At 39.0% G+C, this 22,447-nt stretch overlaps 1 protein-coding gene across 1 annotated transcript in view; it reads left to right on the top strand.

Moving 5' to 3' along the window:
* LOC141537289 (CDK5 regulatory subunit-associated protein 3) overlaps positions 1-22,447 on the top strand; it is a 60,970-nt gene extending 38,523 nt beyond the window's left edge. Inside the window, 4 exon segments of the mRNA XM_074258182.1 lie at positions 115-411; positions 516-724; positions 19,725-19,896; positions 22,287-22,447. Of these exon segments, the coding sequence (XP_074114283.1) occupies positions 115-411; positions 516-724; positions 19,725-19,896; positions 22,287-22,358 (750 nt within the window). The 3' untranslated portion in view covers positions 22,359-22,447.

Below are 22,447 nucleotides of genomic sequence, written 5' to 3'. Positions count from 1 at the left end.
CGAACGATTTAAAAATTTTTATATTGCTAATTTTTCAAACTTTTTTTTTAAATAATTTTTTTTATTTTTCTTTCATTTAATGTAAGTGTAATTTAAAATTTTTTTATATTTTAGCATACTCAAAATGATGAAGAAGATAGCTCAAGCATTGATTTTGGTGATACGGATGATTATTTATCTAGTTCACATAACTCGAATAATGTTAATGATATAGAGTTCGATTTTAATACTGATGATTCAGTATTTATAAGCAACAAAAATGGAAATATAGATGAAGAAATCTCATTAGATGAATCCGGTATTGTTGTTGAATCAACAAGCCTTAAGAATGGCATTGCTACAGGTAATGAAGCTTTGCGGATACTAGACAATTCAAAAACACGAGATGAATTTATCGATCAACTTTTAGAGGTTAGTTAACTGATTAATTTCATTACAATTTTGATAATCAATAAAAGTTCTGTCTGCAAGAAAATGTATGCACTTAAAATGATGTAATATTTATATTATTTTAGTTAGAAGTATTTTTGAAACTACGTTTGTATGAACTTAAAAATGAACGTCATGGTTATCCTAACATGAGTCAAATTCAAGAATCTTCTACTATTCTGCAACTGTCTTCGTTAGATAGTATTCAAAATATGTTAGACAATGTACAAATTGTTTTGTCAGCTATCCTAGACAATCAAGTGCAACATTTACATCGAATAAAGTATTCTCACAGGTATATCATATATTTATTAGTATCTCATTATTTCGTTATATTTTTCAAATGTTTGTAAAAATTTATAAAATAATTCAAAATAAATATGTTGCATACATTAATTAACTTAATTAATAGTTTGTGGTATTTACAATACAAACCGTAAAAAATTTTTTCAGTAGATTCAAAAAATTTTTGTCTTTTAAACAAACTCTTTTATTATTTCCTTATTTCCATAAAAAAAACTGTCGCTTACGTGCTTTAAAGATATTAGGATTTTAATAATGATTTCTTTTTTGGAGATGTCACATAATTAATTTAAAAATAATTCATGCATACTCTGCTTACCTCAAGCCTGAAAACCACAGAAATTCCGACAAAAGTTCGCAGAGTCTTTTTCGCGACTCTTTCGAATTCCTATAAGAAATATTATTAATCCAAAAAGAAAAAAAAAACAACTCACTTTCTTGAATGCATGAAATCCGGAAGAATTCTGGCAACATTTTAAAGAACTTGCTCCAGAATTCCTTTGGACCCGTGCAAAAGAAATTAGAAAAACGGTAGACCCTGAAGGCCATCCGTGCAACTTCCCGCTAATTTTATATCAAGTGCTTAAAACTGCACTAATGATGTTTTTGAGCTCTCCGAGCTCAAAAATACAATTTATGTGTTATTTTAAGCTTCCTGAGCTTAGAGGGACAACTTTTCTATGCTTTTGAGCTCTCAAAATGATTTTATTTAACTAAAAACGATCCGAAAAGAAATAGCGAAGTTATGTGAAAAAAACACGTTTTTCGGTTTTTTTTGTTCACTATATCTCTTGAACGAATCAACCGATTTTGACCGAATTTACGGCAGTCGACGTGATTTTTCAAGGTTGAGAGCTGGTTAGTTTTTGGAATCGATCGGTACAGCCGTTTAAAAGTTATTCCAAAAAAACCACTGCTGAAAAGAATTTTTTTCCTATTTTTTTTAGATTTCTCTAAATTTCTCAAAATCTATCGGTCCGAATCAGTTCAAATTTTCAGGAAATCTAAGTTTAGTGAAGCCCTTTCGAATGGCACCAACCGCGATGAAATCGGTTCAATCGTTCAAATGTTATAAAAGGGTCACACACACACGCACACTCACACACACACACACACACACACACACAGACACACACACACGCGCGCGCCCAGACACACATACACATACACACACATATACACAGATACATAGATACATAGATACATACATACATACATACATACATGCATACATACAAACATACATAAATACATACATACATACATAAGTACATACGTACATACACACGTACATATATACATACATACATACACACATACGGACATCATCGCGAAAACATTCAGGGAAGCTTCCTAGGACTTCAAAACGTCAAGATCTGATGAGAACTCGATTTTCGAAAAACAGGGTGAAACCAATAACTTCCCGATTTTTGAAAATTTTCAATTTTCTTAGCGGGAAGTTAAAAATTCCGATTCAAAATGAACTTAAGATTGCAGTTCATATTTTTTGAACAAATAGTTTTTTTTTTAATTTTAAAAATAACGAGAAAATTAAATTCTCTACGAAAATGGCTTCTTCAATTATTCATTAAAAATTGATAAAAAGAAAGTTTCAAAGCGTTGAAAAAAAGAAAAACAGCTAATTGCTTGATATCGCAGAAAATTCACTTTTTAGTAAAAAAAAAAAAAAATACTTTGTTTTCATCTTATTTTCTATTTTGGGATAGAAATTCTATTCTTCACTATTTAATGAGAAAACATGTAGATTTTTTTTCCTACTGAATTTAAACATCTAAATTATAATGGCATAGAAATCTAGCAAACAATGGGTGTGTTTGGCCGAAGTAAGTTCTTACTAAACTTAGTCAGCCAGTAAGCATAAAAAAATTAAAATCTTACAAGCTGACTATAGTGCTTTTCGGCCAGGACAGACTTACTGGCTTAACATAACACAAAACACTGGTTTGCGTTATATCCCGTACATAACCTCATATACTGAATATAATTGACAGTACTAAATTTAGCAATATAATTTAATTCAAGTAAATATTTGCAAATGGATAATTTTATAAGAAATATTTTATTGGAAGAAATACAAATGACCTAGTGGATAATATCGATAATTTAGTGAATCAAGGTCTGTTCTTGTCCGTTTTGTTTACATCAACAATAAGCAATATGGTGTCGCATATTAAGCTATGCTTACTGCGTTAGCACTTATTTTGTGTCCCGGCCGAAAATTTTGTAAGTATAGTGAGTGACTTACTACATTTAGTAAGTACTTACTTCGGCCAAACACGCCCTTTGTTTGTATGTTTGTAACTGATTCTTTTGGGCGCGATTTTGACCCATTTTAAACGGTCAGATTTCATTCAAACTTTGTAGATTTATCGAGGACCAACGACAATACACTAATTTGATAAGATTATTCCATTACTTGATTTGCAAAATAAGATTTTTGTTAATTTATGCAACTTATATCTGTAGTTGATGAGGCTTGAAATTGATGTTGATTTTAATTGCCTATTATTTAAACGATTTATCAACAAATTTTCGCATGCTAAAGAGAATTTTAATGCAACAAAATAAATAATAATTTAAAATTACTAAAAAACATGCTTTTTATAGAAAACCAAACTAAAAAATTAGTAAATAAATTTTAATAAATTTGAATCAAGAAGAGTGTAAAAAATTTTAATGAATATAAATTAACAATAGTGTAAATAAGAAAAAAATGTATTTTATTTAAAAAAAGGGTTGAGTATTTTCTAAGATATCATCGGAATGAAAATCCTTCTGCTCAAACCTGTTAATCAAATACTTATATCTCTCGAACACCATGCACCCCACGCTTTTTTTAAAAATGAAATACGTTTTTTTTTTCCTATTTACACTATTATTAATTGATATTTATTACAATTTTTTACACTACCCTTAATTCAAACTTATTAAAATTTATTTTTTAGTTTGGTTTTCTTTAAGAAGCATTTTTTCTTTAGTCCTTTTTAGTAGATTTCATAAAAATCTAACTATTGCAGCCGTCCTCATGGCGCGACTTTTAAAAAATTTAGTCATTTTTTGACTCAGTTTGTCGAGCTGAGTCAGAAAATGTATATAGTTCAAAATTTTATTTATATATATATATATATATATATATATATATATATATATATATATATATTATGATGGCTTTTTCACGGCACTGGCGTCTACAGCGCCGGGGAGCTCCACCTATTGTACAGGACGTAAATGGCTCTCCAAAACCTGCTTAGCGCTTCGCACACACTGGCCTGGGCTCGTTATGACGGCTTTGCAGCAGGAGCAACGCCACATCAACGGAATCGCCGTTGTGCGGTTGGGTTGTGGTTCACGATACCACCATGCCCGTACCTGGGCCCAGAACCGGGCTTGCGACAAATGGAGCGGCGCAATACGCAGGCTTCGGCGGTGTGTTTCCTCAGCTTCCCGCAGCGGCTCCACCCACTCCGGCTGGAAGTGCGCAGCCCACCACCTGAGCTGGGCGTAATGTACGGCTTCGTAGTTCGACATCCTGTAATGGTTACAATCACACACATATAACATGCGACAATATTACACAGACCAAACAAAACAATTTAAATTTACGGGATTAGCTCGAGCTTTGTTCCTAATCGTCGAGATCGGCATTATTTGACTGTAGGCGTACGAGTCGTAGCGCTTTAATATGTTGGCGACCGGTTGGTCGACCATTTTGATCGACAAGTTCGTAGACGACAGGTGAAATGACATGCGAAACGATATAGGTTTCTTCGGAATATTTACGCGCGAGTTTTGACGAGAACCGGTCGGCTCCTCGGGATAACACGTGTTGTCTGACTTGGACGACATCTCCGACGGCAAAGCGCTCGTCTCGGTGATGACGAATGTAATAGTGGGCTTGGCGTTCGAAACTACGTCCTAAATTATCGGTTACCAGGTCGTGAAGTTGGGTCAATCGGGTCATACGGTTTTCCCAAGCGGTAGTGTCGGGGCAGGGAATATCTACGTCACCTTCGATCAGTTTCCGGTAGTATTTCGGTGGTCTGGGTTGCCAACCATAGTTCAGCATGGCTGAGGAAACGTGTATCGAACTGTGGACGGCCGTATTGTACGCATGCCGGAATTCATGGACATGTTCGTCCCATAGTCGGTGATCCAACTCTACATATGAAATAATCATCGTTTTCAAGACTCGATTAACGCGTTCGACAGGGTTCGCTTGAGCGTGGTATGGTGGAGTTCGCGAATGATGTATCCCATACGCATGCGCGACCTCTTCCATCAGTTTGTTCGCGAATTCGGTGCCATTGTCGGTCAATAGCACTTCAGGACAGCGGAAACGATGTACGATGAGTTTGTCGAACTCACGGATGATCGTAGGACCATCGGCTTTCCGGATTGGGCATAACTCGATCCATTTGGTGAATAGGTCCTGGAATACGACCATATACTTAAACTGGTTCTTACTGGCCGGAAATTCCATACAGTCAGCGGCTACCACAGTCCAGGGCGTATGGATGGTTCGTCTGCACATCAATTCAGCGGGTGGTTGTTGCGAAACCTTCGCAGTTTGACACGTCGCACATTCGCCGACGTACTTAGGTACGTCTTCGTCCATTCCAGGCCAATAATAGTCGATCGCGACTCGGTTCACCGTTTTCTCGACTCCTAAATGGCCAGCTTCAGATGGATCGTGGTTTTCAGCAATGATTCCCCAATGAGCAGCTTTCGGTGGAACTAATTTCCAGGCATCCAGGTCCTCGACGACCTGGGTGATCAATCGGTTCGGTCGAAATCGGTATAAGCGATCGTCTTCGACCCGCCAGCCTTTCCATCGGCTTGGGTTCGTCAATACGTCCCGTTTGCGTCGTGTATACCAGTCGTCAACCCGCTCAGCCGCTGGTACGTCAGCAGGTTCGGGTTCTGCTTCGTCAACTACGCACAGTTCAGCATCAGGTTTGTAGTCATCACGTTCGAACATTCGTGACAAGGCATCGGGTACATCATTTAAAGATCCTTTGCGATACTCGATTGGGAACTGATATTCGGCTAATCGCATCGCCCATCGGCTCAATCGAGGCGTTTTGCTTTTCAAATTACGCAACCAACGCAGACTGCTGTGATCTGTAATCACCTTGAAGCGGTAACCTTCGAGGTAACGTCGGAAGTGCTCGCAGGCCCATAAAACTGCTAGACATTCACGCTCGGTCGCAGAATAATTCCTCTCGGCCTTGTTCATGATTCTGCTTGCGTACGTGACGACTTTCTCTCCACTTTCGTGTTCTTGCGTCAGAACAGCGCCTAAGCCTGTCGCGCTGGCATCGGTTTGTAATACGAAAGTTTTTGAATAATCGGGGCACGCCAGTACTGGTGCCGTAGCCAAAGCCACTTTCAAGGCTTCGAATGTGGTGTCTTGTTCAGCGGTCCAAGTCCAACGGACTTTCTTACTCGTCAATCTCGTCAATGGTTCGGCCATGGTCGCAAAGTCAGGGATAAAACATCGATACCAAGACGACATTCCAAGGAATCATCGTACCTGTTTCATGTTTGATGGTCTCGGGAACTCCAGCATGGGTTTTACCCGATCTGGATCAACAAGCAGTCCTTGTTCATTGACGCGGTATCCCAAATAACGCACTTCATCAGTACAGATTTCGCATTTGTCGATATTAATTTTCAAGTTCGCACTTTCTAGTGCGTCGAAGATCTCCTCTAGGGCCTCGAGGTGCTCCTCGAAAGTCTCGGTGACCACTATTAGGTCATCCAGATACCCAAAGACCTTGAGTGCTCGTCGTCGTTCCAACATCTTGTCAATGACTCGTTGGAAATGAGGAGGTACACCAGCTAATCCGAACGGCATCCCGACGTATTGGAACATTCCGCGCCCTGGGACACAAAATGCGGTGTATTCCCGACTCGCTGTGTCTAATTTGACCTGGTGATACGCGTGTTTCAGATCAATCTTCGATATAAACTTAGCGCCGCTTAGCTGATCGAGAATCCACGTCATTAACGGTAATGGATAGGCACACGGTTTCGAAATAGCATTCAGTCGTCTGAAATCCAGACACATTCGATATTCGCCGATTGCTTTCTTCACCATGATCACAGGATTACACCAAGCGCTCGTGGAGGGTTCAATGATGCCCGCAGCCAGTAGTTCGTCTACTTGGCGGCGCATCTCGGCTTCGATGATCGGTGACGTCGGGTAATTCCGTTGTCGGATCGGTTCGTGTCCTTGCACGTCGATTTGATGGGTCAGAAGGTTCGTAAATGTCGTCTCACCAGTGTATTTTACGGCTGGCAGTCGACGAGCCAGCACTTCGTCGAGAGCGCTTTGTTGTTCAGGCGTAATTTCGACAATCGCCGCGACGTCTTGTTCATGTATGTACGTTTTCGAGTCCCAATCGTATATGTCGTTGGTCCGTTTTGTCCACCAGCGACGGGTGTGTCCATCATAGCAGATCCCGAAAGCGATGATTGCGTCCATGCCGAGAATCATTTCGTACTTCAAGGATGGTATGATCCGTACTTCAACGAGTCGCATCTCGTCCTCAATCACCAACGGCAAGGTTACGAGTGCATGTATCGACATGACTGATCCATCAGCCACGGCAGCGGTCTTATGTATCGTCGGACGAACGCGTACGCCGAGTCCATAGACCCAATGGCGTTCGTCGACTTCTCGGAGACATGTGACTGAGACCCCTGTATCTAATAGGGCTTTAATAGTGCGTTCTTCGATTTGTACGTTCACGAAGGGTCGTTGATCGTCTCCTTTCATCGTCGCGGGGCAAATTTCAGCGGCTAATTCCCGAAAAATTCGTGTTCGTTCGTCTGGTGTGGCACAGATGTGCTGATGAATCGGCCAATCCCCCACTTGGTGTTCTTTCGAGCAATAATATGCGTTCTTGCACTGCCGACAGCGCCATAGCTGTTCGGTCGATGCACATACATTGCATTGATGTTTGGGTCGGGCCTAAGCGGTCGTCTCGATTACGGGTCGATATACGTATGGTTCGGAATGGTTCGCATCGAGGTTCGGGTTCGCAGGGCCGAACGGTTCGATATCAATGTCGAATATGTCCGGTAGAGGTAAAGTAGCCACAGCGACCACCTCTTTAACCGGCCTTTCGATCCCAAATTCGGCGGAGATCAGCGGTGGATCGTCTACTGCCGTCCCCGGGAAGCGTTTCCCGACGACGCAGCCCGACGTTGTTGCCAGCAGGTGCAACCAGGGCACCCAACTGTCGTACAATCTGCTGAACCACAAGTCCAGCAGTAACCGGTTCGGGGTGGACTCGGGCAGGTTGTTTGCAAGTGACCTGCTTGACCACAATTGAAACAGCGCCCTCTTAGTCCAGGATCGATCGTGAATGGTCGAGGTTGACCCACCTCATCGCGTGGCATAAAAGCTGACGCCGAGACGTTCAAAGCAGCCACCGGCGGCAGTGGTGCGGCGTTCTCGACGGCGTTTTGTTGCGCCACTGAGGTCGGGGAAGGTTTCCTCTTCCTGTGAGATGAGTTTGGTGAGTTTGGTGGTTTTGATGATGACGAAACGTCATCAATGGCCGCCACCTGCGATTTGGTCATCTTAACCGGGGCTCGGGACATGTATCGATCGGGCTGATATGCCAGCTCCGGCATCACACTTTCGTTTGGCGTGACGGGGGTACGCGGTTGCGTGCGGCGTCTGGGTCGATTGAAGTCACGCACGAGTCGATAAAGCTCGCCAAACGTCACGAAGTCTTCACGGTGTATCACGACGTGATACTCCGAACGAAGATTGTTGAACGCGAAGTTCAACTGTAGGCGTAATGGCAAAGGCTCACTAACTAGTGCCCACATAGCTAGAATAGAGTCCAGGTAATCCAAGCCTGACTCTAACGGGCCTTGGGTGCGATTCACGACCTCGCCGAGGAGGCGGCACTCAATATCGGGTTCGCCGAAACGTTCACGAAGAGCGTTGCACAAGACCTCGTACGAGTCAATGGCCCCTTTCATGTGGATCCACTATGTCTTGGCCGCTCCTGTGAGAACAAGTGGCATAATAGCCAACACGTCGGCGTCATGAAGACCACAGGTCACCTGGCATTCCTCGAGACGTCGTAAAAATGGCTCCAGTTTAGACGAGTCTTGTCCAGAGAATTTTAAATTCCATTTGGACACCCGTTCGTACATGGCAGGCTGATAATGAGCCCCACCAGTACGCGAGAGACCCTGGTGACTGTCCAAGTCGTGAGTTTTTCTCGGGATTGGTGAACATCCGGCATTATGAGCCTGATGGTTCGCCTGGCTCATCGTTGAGTTCGCTGTGGGTGGGAATCTTACATGGGGCGGACTTCGAATCGTTCGGGGACTTGGAATGGGTCGGGTGGGCCTCGGTGGTTCGCCCATCGACATACGGGGTCGCGATTCAGTCAACAAATATATCTCAGTATTGGTAGGGGTCGTATTGACCGTTAATCGGTCGGTAGCTGTCGTTGTGACGGCCGTGGTGGTCGTCATCGTCGTCACCACCGCATTGACGCAGTGAGGAGACATGTCAATGCGACTGCAGGTTCCTTTTGTCGTGAGATTGTCCGAAAATCGCGTGATCGGTTGGTCCTTAAGGGTCCATATCGTATCTGGGTCAATATTGCGCTTTAACGCGCGCAGAAGTCGGTCTAGCAGCACATCTGAGGTCCCCAATGGGTTCGCATTCAGGGTCACGAGCATCTCGCTAACCTGCAGTGAGTTTAACGCGTAAACCCATTCGTCGGCTTCATTTGCGGTCCGAGTTGTTGATCCTGTTTGATCGAGGGTACGCATGGAGTGTTCCCGAGCACTCAATTCTCGAGTCTGACGCTCCAAATCGGCGACTTCAGCTTGGATACGGATTCGTTCAGCCGTGAGTCGTCGTCGCTCCGCTGCGAGAGGGTCGACTTCAGCATTTGAGGTTCCCTGCTTCGAACTACCCGGAGGTGGCATGCCTGAGCGAACAGGCGGGGTCGGATTCTGTCGGGATGATGGATCGATGGGGTTCTCGATATCGTCCATGTTCTCGCGTTCACGCTGATTAGTCGTGTCATGCGGGCTTTCGTCGCGTGAACTCATTGTAAATTAATCAACTTAACTATCTGGTGTAAGTTTCGCTCGAATTAGTTGCGACGCGTCGGAATCTCTTCGTGTAGCCCCACGTTGGGCGCCAAAATTTATGATGGCTTTTTCACGGCACTGGCGTCGACAGCGCCGGAGAGCTCCACCTAAATATTGGCTTACCTGGTTCGTCGATTGTTGGGCGCCAGGAACTTTACGTTCCACGGTTCGGAAGTTAACAATTGCTCGTCGTTGGGCGGCAGGTCAACGTCGAAGAGATCCTAAATTGTAGAGCGGGTATAGGAATCGATTCGGAATATTTGTATCACCAGAGAATAAAAAAAATTGAGACAGTTCAAAGAAAAAAAATAATTAATGCGTAGGGACTGTTACAAATATGTTTATTAATTAACAATGAACTAGATCGAACAAATACGCAGGTCCGGCAATTCTCAATTTCACAAAAATCTGAATATGATCACTAAAAAAAATGTTTTCTCTTTTTTTCTCTTAACAAACAAATTTTCGAGTTTCTCAATACAAAAAAAAATAATTGTTTCGCTTTTCTTTTCTTAACAGACAAGATTTTGAATTTATCAATACCAAAAAAATTGTTCTCTTATCCTTTCTTAACAAACAAAATTTGAATTTAAAAAAAATAATTGTCTTCGCTTTTCTTGTCTCAACAAACAAATTATAAATTTATCAATACAAAAAAAATTGTTTCTCTTGTCCTTTCTTAACAACAAAATTTTGAATTTATCAAAAAAAAATTTAATTAATTAATGGTTCAAAATTCGATTAAAATCGCCAAAATCAGACCAATCGGAATCGATATTTAATCGTATACGTATTTAATCGCATGCGAAGTCGAACAATATCGCTAGTACGCAATAAAAATATAACAAAACGAATCGAATCAGAGCCTCGCAAACAAATTAACAACCAAAAAAAATTATCTTCCTTCTTAAACAATAAACGAAGTTAATACAATAGGTCACAGGAAATCAGTCGAATAATTGCAACAAACAAAAAAAATTCACTTTAATTCGCATCAAGGAAATGAATTTATCAAGTGGATCGATCTGTAGTACATAGATTATTGATGGCGCAATCTGTCAATCAGTTACCATCCACGGCGGATAACAGGACTGTCGGTAACTGTTGTTACCCGTCGGGCAATACGCGGGAACAAAGCTCGAGGTATAGTGTCTATTGGCGCTCTTAAATGGCCCTCGAGTTGAGTCAATTCTCTGCGGCAGGCAATCTCAAACTTTTACCAAAACAAATCGACAAATGTACACGATATATCCCAACAGCGTATTTTACAAAAGAAAAAATTGGCACCGGGCACCTGGCTGACGTCACCCCGAAGCCGGAATTCAACAACACAATTGTTGAATTTCGGTATACAATTATTATCGGACTTAAGTTTAAGTCGTAATTAGTTGTCTTTTTTTTTTCTTTCAAACGTAAAAAAAAATTAACTAAACAATTATAGCTTGTAACTCGGACAGGTAAGACACCTATCCGATCTCGGCTTAATCGCGGGTCGCGGTGAAGTCACCCAGGTACATTAACAAACTGCGACCGCACTTACCCCGTTCAGTCGACGGCTTGGCACGGTGTGAAGTCCAGGAAGTAGGTGTCGGCTGTGCTGACAGGCGGCAGAGGTTCTCGGCGATGGCGTCACAACGAAATTTTTCGTTGTCGGAATGACCAAAAACTTTTGGTATAATTCTTGGCTTTCTGGTGTACGGCAATGACACAATAAAACTGACTTTCGGCGGGATCGACACTCAAAATTAATTAATTAAATAAATTCAACACGTAAGCGGATGAAATTCCAACATAGTCCGTCTTAGCTTGATTTTAGTGGAACAAAAAAAATTTATCGGCGTGTCAATACTAGCTTGAACGGAATCCAGATCAGAATTGAAATTTTCTGTTTCGTTTTCCAGCAACATGTGGTTTCTTCTCTCGCGCAGCTAAGAAGCTGCGCGTCCAATCAGTCGTTGTCGGATAAATTTTCATGCTCGATGGTTGGTCGATTCCCGCTTGAGTTCTTCATTCGGCGTTCAGGTGGAGCCTCGATGTGCTCCCGTTGCTTCAACGTCCTGTCATTCGTAGATTCCGATTCCGGGTTTCCCTCGTTGATCCTTGTCACTCCCAGATGTCTCCCTGGTCGTTGATGGCGAACTGAACTGCGGGTTCGCCCGGTCGCTTTTCTCATTCGCTCTCTCTCTCTCTCACACACACTCTTAAATACATCGTAAATTTTTGTCGGACGCATCCATCCATACGTAATTTAATTCATTTGGCGTGGTTCGGCTTAATTTCTACCTCGAGCTTTGCATTCTGATCGGAAACCACTTGGGGCGACACAGGCGCGTCGAATCTCAGCATTCCATCAGCCTGGCCAACACTCTAGACTAAATAATACTAAAAAAAAATAATCTCTATAAATGAAATATAGATGGGAAGAATTTCCCATGTCACAATATATATATATATATATATATATATATATATATATATATATATATATATGTCGGAGATAATATCGAGCTGGGTTTTCCCAGAGATTGGAAATTCCCAATATTTTAGTTTGTCTGTTAATTTTAAGCAAAATCGTAAAGCATAGAATATTTAGATATTATTTATGATTTAAGCTAGTTATATTTTTTATGGTTATAACGATGGGCTTAAGTCCGGAGTGACAATGGTCACCAAACGTAGCCGAGGTCACAGGATAGAAGTAAAAAGTATATAGTTAGAAATATCGACAGACAATGAGGGCTGTCGAAATAATTTTTGAGTGAATAAGTACTTAGGGTACTTGGGAGAGTAGTTCTCGTTGAGCATTGATCAAGTAAGGATCGCATACATCCTGCTGACCCCGGATTCGTTCTCGGTCTTATTCCCAAAACGTCTTTAACTGTTATATCAATCGCAGTAGAATATTTGTAATTAAATTTATTATTTGTACGAGTTAGTGTACGTTATATTTTAAATCAAAGTCTTTATTATATTTGATTATTGTAAAAATAAATAAAGATGGCTGATAATGATCCAAAGGACCCTAACGATGCCCGAACCACTCTTCCTCCGACATATATACACTACTGGAAAAAATTAAGGGATCAAAAAAAAATTCCAAATTTTTCGGTAGTTTTCAACAGGCCGTAACTTTGAGAGAAATGGTCGTGCAGGAAATAAAAAAAAAGGAAATTGTAGCTCCAAGTGTCTAGTTTTTGGATTAGAACTTCAAAATTTTGTAGCCTCCGCGGTTTCTGAGTAATCGTAGAAAAACCAGCAACAAAAAAATTCTCAAAATTTTTTTAGTTTTTTTTTTTGGTCTACGGGCGTGGAAAAAATTTTTTTAGCTTAACCACCATAAGGATCGGATACTTTGTTCATTTAGCTTTAATTTCTTTTTTTAAACACCCTGATACGTTCACTCCTCGCTGAGATATCAGTCTTCAAATGGAAAAGGATCTTTTTGTCTTTGATTATCGATATCTCAGCAACCAATAATCGCACAGAAAGTTAAAGGTAGGTTTCAAGAACTTGAATGAATTCCCCTTAACGACTGTCCATTGTTTTTTCGAAAAAAATTTTTTCTTTCCGTCACATGAATTTGAAAATGCAACAAAAAAGGGCTTTTAGTGGTTTTTGGAAAATCAAGCGCTGGATCGAAAATATTGAGGAAACCACTAATGTTAAGTGTGCCTTTTACAGTTCAATATGTCCACAAAAACCCTACAAAGAATCAAATTAATCCAGCCAGCCGTTTTTTTGTTTCACTTGATCGAATTTTTGAAAAAATTAAAGGATCACGTTTTTTGCTCTGAAAAGCTCATAATTTTTAAAAATGAGAAAAAAATTGTTTTTTCGAGCTTTTTCCACATTTTTGTTCCAGAAAGTGCTTAAATTGAAAAAAAAAAAAATTTTAAAAATAATTTTTTTGAAATTTTTTCTCTTGAAAAGTTTAAGAAAACAATTACCGCCGGCATTAGCGTTATCCAAAGCGTACCACGTGGAGGTCGCGCGGTCGGATTTACGCGTGTGTGTGTGTGTAAGGTATTTCAGGAGAATTGAGACCCGGTGGCTCGTCAGTTCCACCGTATTTAATGACTCCAAACTCATTCTCTGAAGGTTTTTGTTGGTTCAATACCGGGTATTACCACCCCTGTTTTCAATAACGGCTATCAAATGTTCAGCCATGTTTATGCAGACGGTAATTTGAGGCTGCGGAATGGTATTCCAAATGTGCTGAAGCGCGCGCTCCAAAGCAGCTAAGTTCTGCAAATTTGGATACTCTCTGCGCAACCGACGGCCCATTATGTCCCAAACGTGCTCTATGGGGTTGAGATCTGGACTCATTGCTGCGTGTCGCAACAATGTGATGTCATGCCGCTCAAAGAAGCGCCGGGTAATGTTGGCTGTGTGTGGACGTGCATTATCTTGCACCAATATGAACGACCTCAGATGTTGTCGTCTGCGCAGAACAATGGGCCTTAAAATTTGGTCGATGTAACGTCTAGCTGTCAAATTTTTGCGTACAATTACCAAAGGTGTTCTCCAATTTCGTGAAACGCCGCCCCACACCATAACTGATCCACCGCCGTAGGCAATGACTGGACGGACAAAGTTCTGGCGAAAACGTTCTCCACGACGGCGCCAAACGAGAGGACGTCGATCGTTGCCATACAGATTAAAACGAGACTCATCAGTGAATAAAACATTTGTCCATTCCCTCAAGTTCCAATTTCGATGATCGTAAGCATACGCTAAACGAGCTCGACGATGTCTTGCTGTCAACAGGGGTACACGATTAGGATGTCGTGCGTGTAACCCAGTTTCACGAAGACGGTTGATGATTGTTCGAGAGCAAATGTTTCGCACTTGATGCCGTCGTCGCTGTTGCTGTTGTTGTTGCTGTTGTCTGCGATTGGGGAAGTTTCGAGCGACAATATTCGCATTGACGAAAGGTTGTCGTCGAACTTCTCTAACAAATGTTCGATCATCGCGGGCATTAGTGACTCGATGGCGACCTTGTCCGGGGCGACGATGATATTGATTCGTCTCTTGGTATCTGGTATAAGCTCGAGATACGACAGATTGACTTACACCCATCCGGATAGCAACTGCATGTTGAGTGTAACCTTCGTCGATAAGAGTCACTAACCGAGCGACTTCCACCTCCGATAAATGTCGTCTAACCATGATTAAGAATCAAAAGTCAGAAATTTTCAATTTTGACCAAAAAATTAAAAAAAATTTTTTTTAGCGCAGAGGGATTAGTTTTGAAAAAAACTGTTGAATGAAGCGATTTGCTAAGGATTCACAAAAAGAAAAGAAAAAAAAAACTCCGAAAAGCGTATGAAAAAAATCGAAATTCGATTGGGGGTATTAACTTTTTTTATTAATTTAATTAAAAGGAGATCAGTAGAATCAAGGAATGCAGCGGTGGAAAGGTGATAAAAATCATTGGGCGATGGTTTTTTGAGTTTCCTTAACTTGTTAAAAAAAAAATTTTTCCAAGAAAAATTTTTTTTTAATTTTTTTTTCGAAAAAAATTTTTTTTTTTGAAAATTTTTTTGAATTTTTTTTTTTTTGAAAATTTAAGCACTTTTTGGAACGAAAATGTGGAAAAAGCTCGAAAAAACCATTTTTTCTCATTTTTAAAAATTATGAGCTTTTCAGAGCAAAAAACGTGATCCTTTAATTTTTTCAAAAATTCGATCAAGTGAAACAAAAAAACGGCTGGCTGGATTAATTTGATTCTTTGTAGGGTTTTTGTGGACATATTGAACTGTAAAAGGCACACTTAACATTAGTGGTTTCCTCAATATTTTCGATCCAGCGCTTGATTTTCCAAAAACCACTAAAAGCCCTTTTTTTGTTGCATTTTCAAATTCATGTGACGGAAAGAAAAAATTTTTTTCGAAAAAACAATGGACAGTCGTTAAGGGAATTCATTCAAGTTCTTGAAACCCACCTTTAACTTTCTGTGCGATTATTGGTTGCTGAGATATCGATAATCAAAGACAAAAAGATCCTTTTCCATTTGAAGACTGATATCTCAGCGAGGAGTGAACGTATCAGGGTGTTTAAAAAAAGAAATTAAAGCTAAATGAACAAAGTATCCGATCCTTATGGTGGTTAAGCTAAAAAAATTTTTTCCACGCCCGTAGACCAAAAAAAAAAACTAAAAAAATTTTGAGAATTTTTTTGTTGCTGGTTTTTCTACGATTACTCAGAAACCGCGGAGGCTACAAAATTTTGAAGTTCTAATCCAAAAACTAGACACTTGGAGCTACAAGTTCCTTTTTTTTTATTTCCTGTACGACCATTTCTCTCAAAGTTACGGCCTGTTGAAAACTACCGAAAAATTTAGAATTTTTTTTTGATCCCTTAATTTTTTCCAGTAGTGTATATATATATATATATATATATATATATATATATATATATATATATATATATATACTCCTCTCGGGCAGTCTTTTTCTGTGGATTGTCATTTGCTGAGGAAGAGCTGGGTGTGGAAACCTGCCTCTTCATGTTGTTGTCCTTTCTTTGCACCGGCAGTTTCTCAGAAGTGACCAAAAGTGTGTGTGTGTGTGTGTGTAAACCTTTTATAACTTTTGAACGGCTTGACCGATCGGATCGAAATAGGCATCGATCTAAAGAGTATTATCGCCATAAAATTTCACAAAAATTTGAATCGATTCGGTCTGCTAGATTTTAAGAAATTTCTAGAATTAAATTTTCGAAAAATCGTTCTTTCGGAAGATCTTCTAAACGACTTTACCGATCAATCCCAGAAACTAATCTGTTCTTAAACTTAAAAAACTAGGTCGATTGCTACCAGTCCCGTAACAATCGGTTGATTCATTCGAGACTTATCAAAAACGAAAAATTTCGAAAAAACTGTTTTTTTCACGTAACTTCGACATTTCTTTTCGGGTCATTATTAATAATATAAAATAATTATTAGAGCCTAAAAAACCACATCGAAAGCCGCCAAGAACGTGAAAATCGGTTAATTGGTTCATGAGTTATCGTTGTCACGTTGTCGTTTGCAACAATACCGACCAAACATCCTCTTCTTTCATTTCCCCATAGATGTTATGGGAAAGACTGAATCGGAACCGCGTTAGCATTGCTTCAATCCAGTCCATGTTGCGTCTCACGATGCCTGCTTCTGGTTTCTACTGGTTACTGGTCTCTTTCTGCGGTTTTTTCTTTTAAAAGGTGCTGCGCGTAGGCTGCCACGGCTGACCAGTTTTCTTCTTTTTGATCATGCAGGTTACCAAGCTCTCAAGGGAGAGCGTGGAGTCAGTTGTTTCTTCGGTGCTGCTTTTGTAGTCTTTTCCCCGATCACACTCGAAGAACGAGTGTTCGGCGTCGTCAATGTTGTCTAGGCAGTATTTGCACGTTGGCGTGCTGTACAAGCCCATCTTGAAAAGATAGGTATTGAACTGCCCATGTTCCGTTAATAGTTGTGTCAGAAAGAAGTTCGTGTCCCCATGCTTCCGAGAAAGCCAGACGTTTATGTTTGGGATCAGGCACGCCGTCCATCTGCCCATCTCACCCGATCTCCATCGGCCCTGCCACTCTTGCTGTGTTTCCGCCTTTATCCTCGTTCTTGCGTTTTTCATGTTCAAATCAAATCACGGGGATTGGGGAAAATAAAAGCTCTGCTACAATGCTGTCTATTAAGGCAGGGGACTTCGGCGCTTCTGGTGAAGCCTTTCCAAGTCGTTCGGCGACAATTTGGTAGGCTTTACCCCAGATGCACTTGTCGAGATCTTTGCAGATCTCTTTCCTCAACCTCGCTTGATTTGCTTTGATGGCTCGGTTTAGCGTTTTTTAGCCTGCTTATATTCTTTCGAATATAAGTTCTGGTTCGGGGAGCGTTTCGCAGCTCTCGTGGCGAAGTAGCTCATGACATGTTTTGCGAAGTTCTGCTATGTCTGTTGACCACCGGTACGCCGACTTGTGAAAATTCCGATATTTCAGCCGCGGCATAGAGGCGTCACATGCGGCAGTAATCTCCTTCATCGCATTTAGCATTGCTTTTTCCGTCTCGCTGCAGGTATCCGGAGTCAGGTTATTCTGAAGGGTAGACCAGCTCCGTGTAAGTGACGTTCGCAATTTTCCAGGATCAAGCTTTCTGCGTTCCATTTCCGTTGTGAAGGACTTGTTGTAAAGCCGGAACAAGTGTCAGACCAACGCTGAATATCACATACTGGTGATCACTACCACTGTATTCTTCGGATACAGTCCAGTCCTTAATCATGTTGGCCATCCTTGGAGTTGCCAGCGAGATGTAGAGGATGGATACTTTGTAGCCCGGTCTTTTAAAGGTTGTGGTAGTTCCAGTGTTCAGTATTATGAGGTCAAGTCTTGCTGCGAAGTCTGCCACTTCGTTACATCTTGTATCAGAGAAGTCAGCAGTCCATTTAGCCGATTTGGCGTTAAAATCACCGGCTACGATGACTTCGCCGTCGAGCTTGCTTATGGTATCCACTATGTTTACCAACTTCTGGCGAAACATACCAACTCTTTTGTTGGGTGAAAGGTTGACGCTCATCAAGTAGGTTGTGGAAGTCTTTATCCACACGAAGTCTGCCCACTTCCGTTGTTGTTGACGGTGATTTTCTTCAAGTTTACTATCCATATCGCTGCTGTGCTGGACTTATCAGCGAACCATGTTTTACCTTCGATGTTTAGATGTTGTTCGCAGATAAAACAGACGTCGATTTTACCTTCAAAGACGCGCTAGTGCTGCATGTTTTGCACCAAAGCGAACCTATTCAGGTTGCCTTGTAGTATGCGCGTCATTTCTGAACTCTCGTGGCTTCGGCAAGTGCTGTACGGAATGCTTTGCAAGCTTCGGTGCCAGAAATATGGCATAAACCATCTTGGGCATCTTTGTCCGTAGTACAAAGAAAGCAACTTGGCTTCTTCGTGCAGTTTACAGCCTTTTGGTTCCCTCCGCCATGTTTGTAGTAGCACCTGCTTCTGTCTGGTCCCGCACACTGACGTGTTTGGTGTCCAAAACCAAGACATTTAAAGCAGCGGGTTACTTTTGCAACTGGGCCTATACGGTAGTTAACCCAACCAATTTTTATACAAGCCTTGTCAAGGGCCTTAATTTTGAGAAATCTAAAAAAAACTACAAAAAAAAAACTTTTCGAAAAGTGGTTTTCTTGGAATAACTGTTAAACGGCTCCACCGATCAATTCCAAAAATTAATCAGCTCTTTACATCAAAAAACTACGTCGAACGCCGCCAGTTTGGTCAAAATCGGTTGATTCGTTCGTGAGTTATCGTGAACGAAAGAAAACCGAAAAAAGTGTTTTTTCGGGATTACTCTGAAATTTTCGATTTGATCAATTAAACCCTGAAAATTACTTATGAGGATAATAAAACTGCGTCGAATGCCGTCAACCGCGTGAAAATCGGATCATTCATTCAAAAGTTATTGTGGTTTGAAAATTCACAAAGTAGTGTTTTATTAAACATTCATCAGACTTTTGAGCTCGGAGAGCTCATAACTATACGAAAACTATATTTTTGAGCTCGAAGAGCTCAAAAACGTAATAAGTACAATTTTGAGTGCTTAAATACGAAAGTGGCGGGAAGTTGCAGGGATGGCCTTATTTTTTTATTGTACTTTAATATACATGGGAAAAGACATCTTCTCACACGCAAGCTGAATTATTGAGATATTTAGCTAAAATTTTGGATGAATTGTTTGTTTGTATTAAATAAATTTTCGACATACATTTATTAGTAATAAAAAAAAATTGATTTTTTGTTATAGTCTCTGTCTATAAAAATTAAATCGAATTCTATTGTTACATCTTCTGTTTTTTAAGGTATCTTGATGTATTATCTGAAATGATATTGCAAAAACGTGGAATGATGGAAAAAATGATTGCGATTCAACAAAAAAATTTAGAAAAACAAAACGAACTTACAAGGGAGATAAAAGATTTACAACCTCTTCTTAATATTGTTATACAACGCACAAAAGAATTGCAAACTGACGTGAGTAATATATAATACTTGATTATGAAATTACTTACAATCGTGGACATTAATTTAAGTTTGTGTTGCAATTTACTAGAAGATAGCCGTTTGTAAACTAAAAATTTTCAAAACTGAAAATGATGCCGTTTATAATATGAGTTGATCATTAAAAAAGATAATACGAAATAATGATTCATAGAAATAATGCAAAATGTGAACTTGAACCAGCTTAAAATTGTTATACAATCAAATTCAACCATCCAAAAAAAAAATAAATAAACATTAATAAAGTCGATAAACTTTAATAAAAATAATTTTAAAATCCAGTATTTACGTAATGTTAGCATTTGTTAAAATTAGTGCATCGTAAATTTTGTCAATTCAAAACTTAGCCACGCAAATTCAGCCAATAGTAAATTTTTTGTTTTTTTTTATTTCAGTTTTTTTTAACGACTTTTTTTTTACTTAGTCGTATTTAAAAATATATTATTCTATTAATGACAATTTTTCAAATTCGCTCGCTTTACTATCGACTTTATCAATGTTTATTTATTTTTTTTTGGGATAGTTGAATCTAATTTTATAACAATTTGGGGTTGGTACAAGTTCACATTTTGCATCATTTTTATTAATCATTGTTTAGTATTATCTTTTTTTATAATCCACTCATTTTATAAACGGCATCATTTTCAGTTTTAAAAATTTTTAGTTTACAAACGGCTAGTAAATTTCAAAACATACTTAAGTTAATGTCCATGACTGTATATTTTATCCTGAGCGAATTCGGTTATACTCAAAAATTATCCAAAGTATCTTCCGAATTAGAGTATGTTTTCGGTCATTTTTCGGTAAAATTAAAAAAAAAAAACACTCGAATTATACTCAAAAAAAGCATACATTTTTTTGGGCATGTTTGTGAAATTTCCATACCTAAATAATACCAAACTTTTTTTTTTAATTATTTCACTTTGCAGAGAAAGCTATTAAACTATTGACAATTGAATCAATTGAATGAGGAAAGTAAGGAATCGATTAAATAAAGATCAAAGATATGTTTATTGAAATTTTTGTGAACATTCATTAATTGATTTATTAATTTACTTATTAGGTAACTGATAATTTAAAGATATTATTAACAAAAAATATTGTTTATCATCATCAGTAATTAAACAGAAAAAAAATCGATATTGAGGATTGAATTGTAACGGTTGCTCGGAAATTTGGTTATGTTTCCAAGCAGTTGTTCGATGAGGTTGTTTCTTTTTATCCAATTTCGTGTTTTCTTACTGATTGACACAATTATGTATAAATTTTTATAATAACACCAAATAAGTAATAATGGATAAAATGTACTTCCATAAGATACTAAAAAATCGATTGGAAAATAATATATCTAAGTTAAAAAACGGCAGCGTCGAAATTATACGCTATACTATACATGAATATATTAGTCGACATAGCAGCTAACGGGCTTAAGGTAGTACGGTTATAAAAGGAATATTTTAAGAAATCCTCGAAACTTTAAATATAAGTCATTAAATGCATAATACATATGCTGTTAACATTTAAAAACGATTTACCGTACCTGACTTGAGATAACTGCAATTGAAAATGACGTTTTTGTACATGTAATACAGCCCTGATTAAGAAATCTGATTTAAAATGATTTGAACTGATTTGAAAGCATCGGATTTGAATATTATATAGATGTACAATTAACATGGAGGTAATCATTTCAAATCATCTTTCTGAATCAGGGAGGAAAACCGTGGAAAAATGACAGTCTTTTTAATTTTTCCCTCGAAGGAATTTCACTACTCTATCGAAAAATTAGTGGATTGAAGTATATGATGTATCGAACAATTAAAAAAAAAAAAATGAAAATTATTTACCGCGTAATTTTCGAGATTAAATAAAATAAATTTCACTGTTAGAGGATTATTTTTAGTAGAGGAGGTATGAAGAACGTCGTTAGTCACTGAAACCGTAGTGTGTGTATATGTATAGAGAATATAGTAGCCGATGAGTACAGTAACGTTAAAAAAACTTAACCTACAATCTTAGCTCTGTCGATACGTATGACATGGATAGTGAGCCAAAATTTTTTGTATGGAATGTCGCGGAAGGGAGTACCTTAACAGTAAATGACATTTCAATATTAGCGCCATCTGTAATCTTCGTTCAGAGCTAAATAGAATTTTTTGTCGATATAAATTAGGTATAAAAAGTTCACAAACCTACCCAATATTTACGGTGATTTCGGTATGATTGGAAATTATTTGTAAAACATACCCAAATTTTACTAAATCAATACTACATCCAAAAAATATCCAAAATATTCTCAAAATTTCGGTATGACTGAATTCGCTAGGGTATTTCAATCTTTCTTATCGTTTGTTTATTTTTAGATTGAAAGAGATATTTCAAAGAAGTATCAATCACGGCCTGTGCAGTTGACTGGAATAATAAACCATATGTAATTGTTTTCTTTATAGAATGTATATGTATAAAGTTTGATAATAAATATTCACGAAGCACCACAAATTATAAAGATTAAATTTTGAATTTT

Source organism: Cotesia typhae, unplaced genomic scaffold (genome assembly GCF_013202065.1).
Source record: "Cotesia typhae breed Kobodo isofemale line unplaced genomic scaffold, CoteBio_Ctyphae scaffold_70, whole genome shotgun sequence".
In the NCBI taxonomy this organism is placed as follows: Eukaryota; Metazoa; Arthropoda; class Insecta; order Hymenoptera; family Braconidae; genus Cotesia; species Cotesia typhae.
The sequence above is the reverse complement of the archived record's forward strand: the minus strand, read 5'-3'. Positions and strand labels throughout refer to the sequence as shown.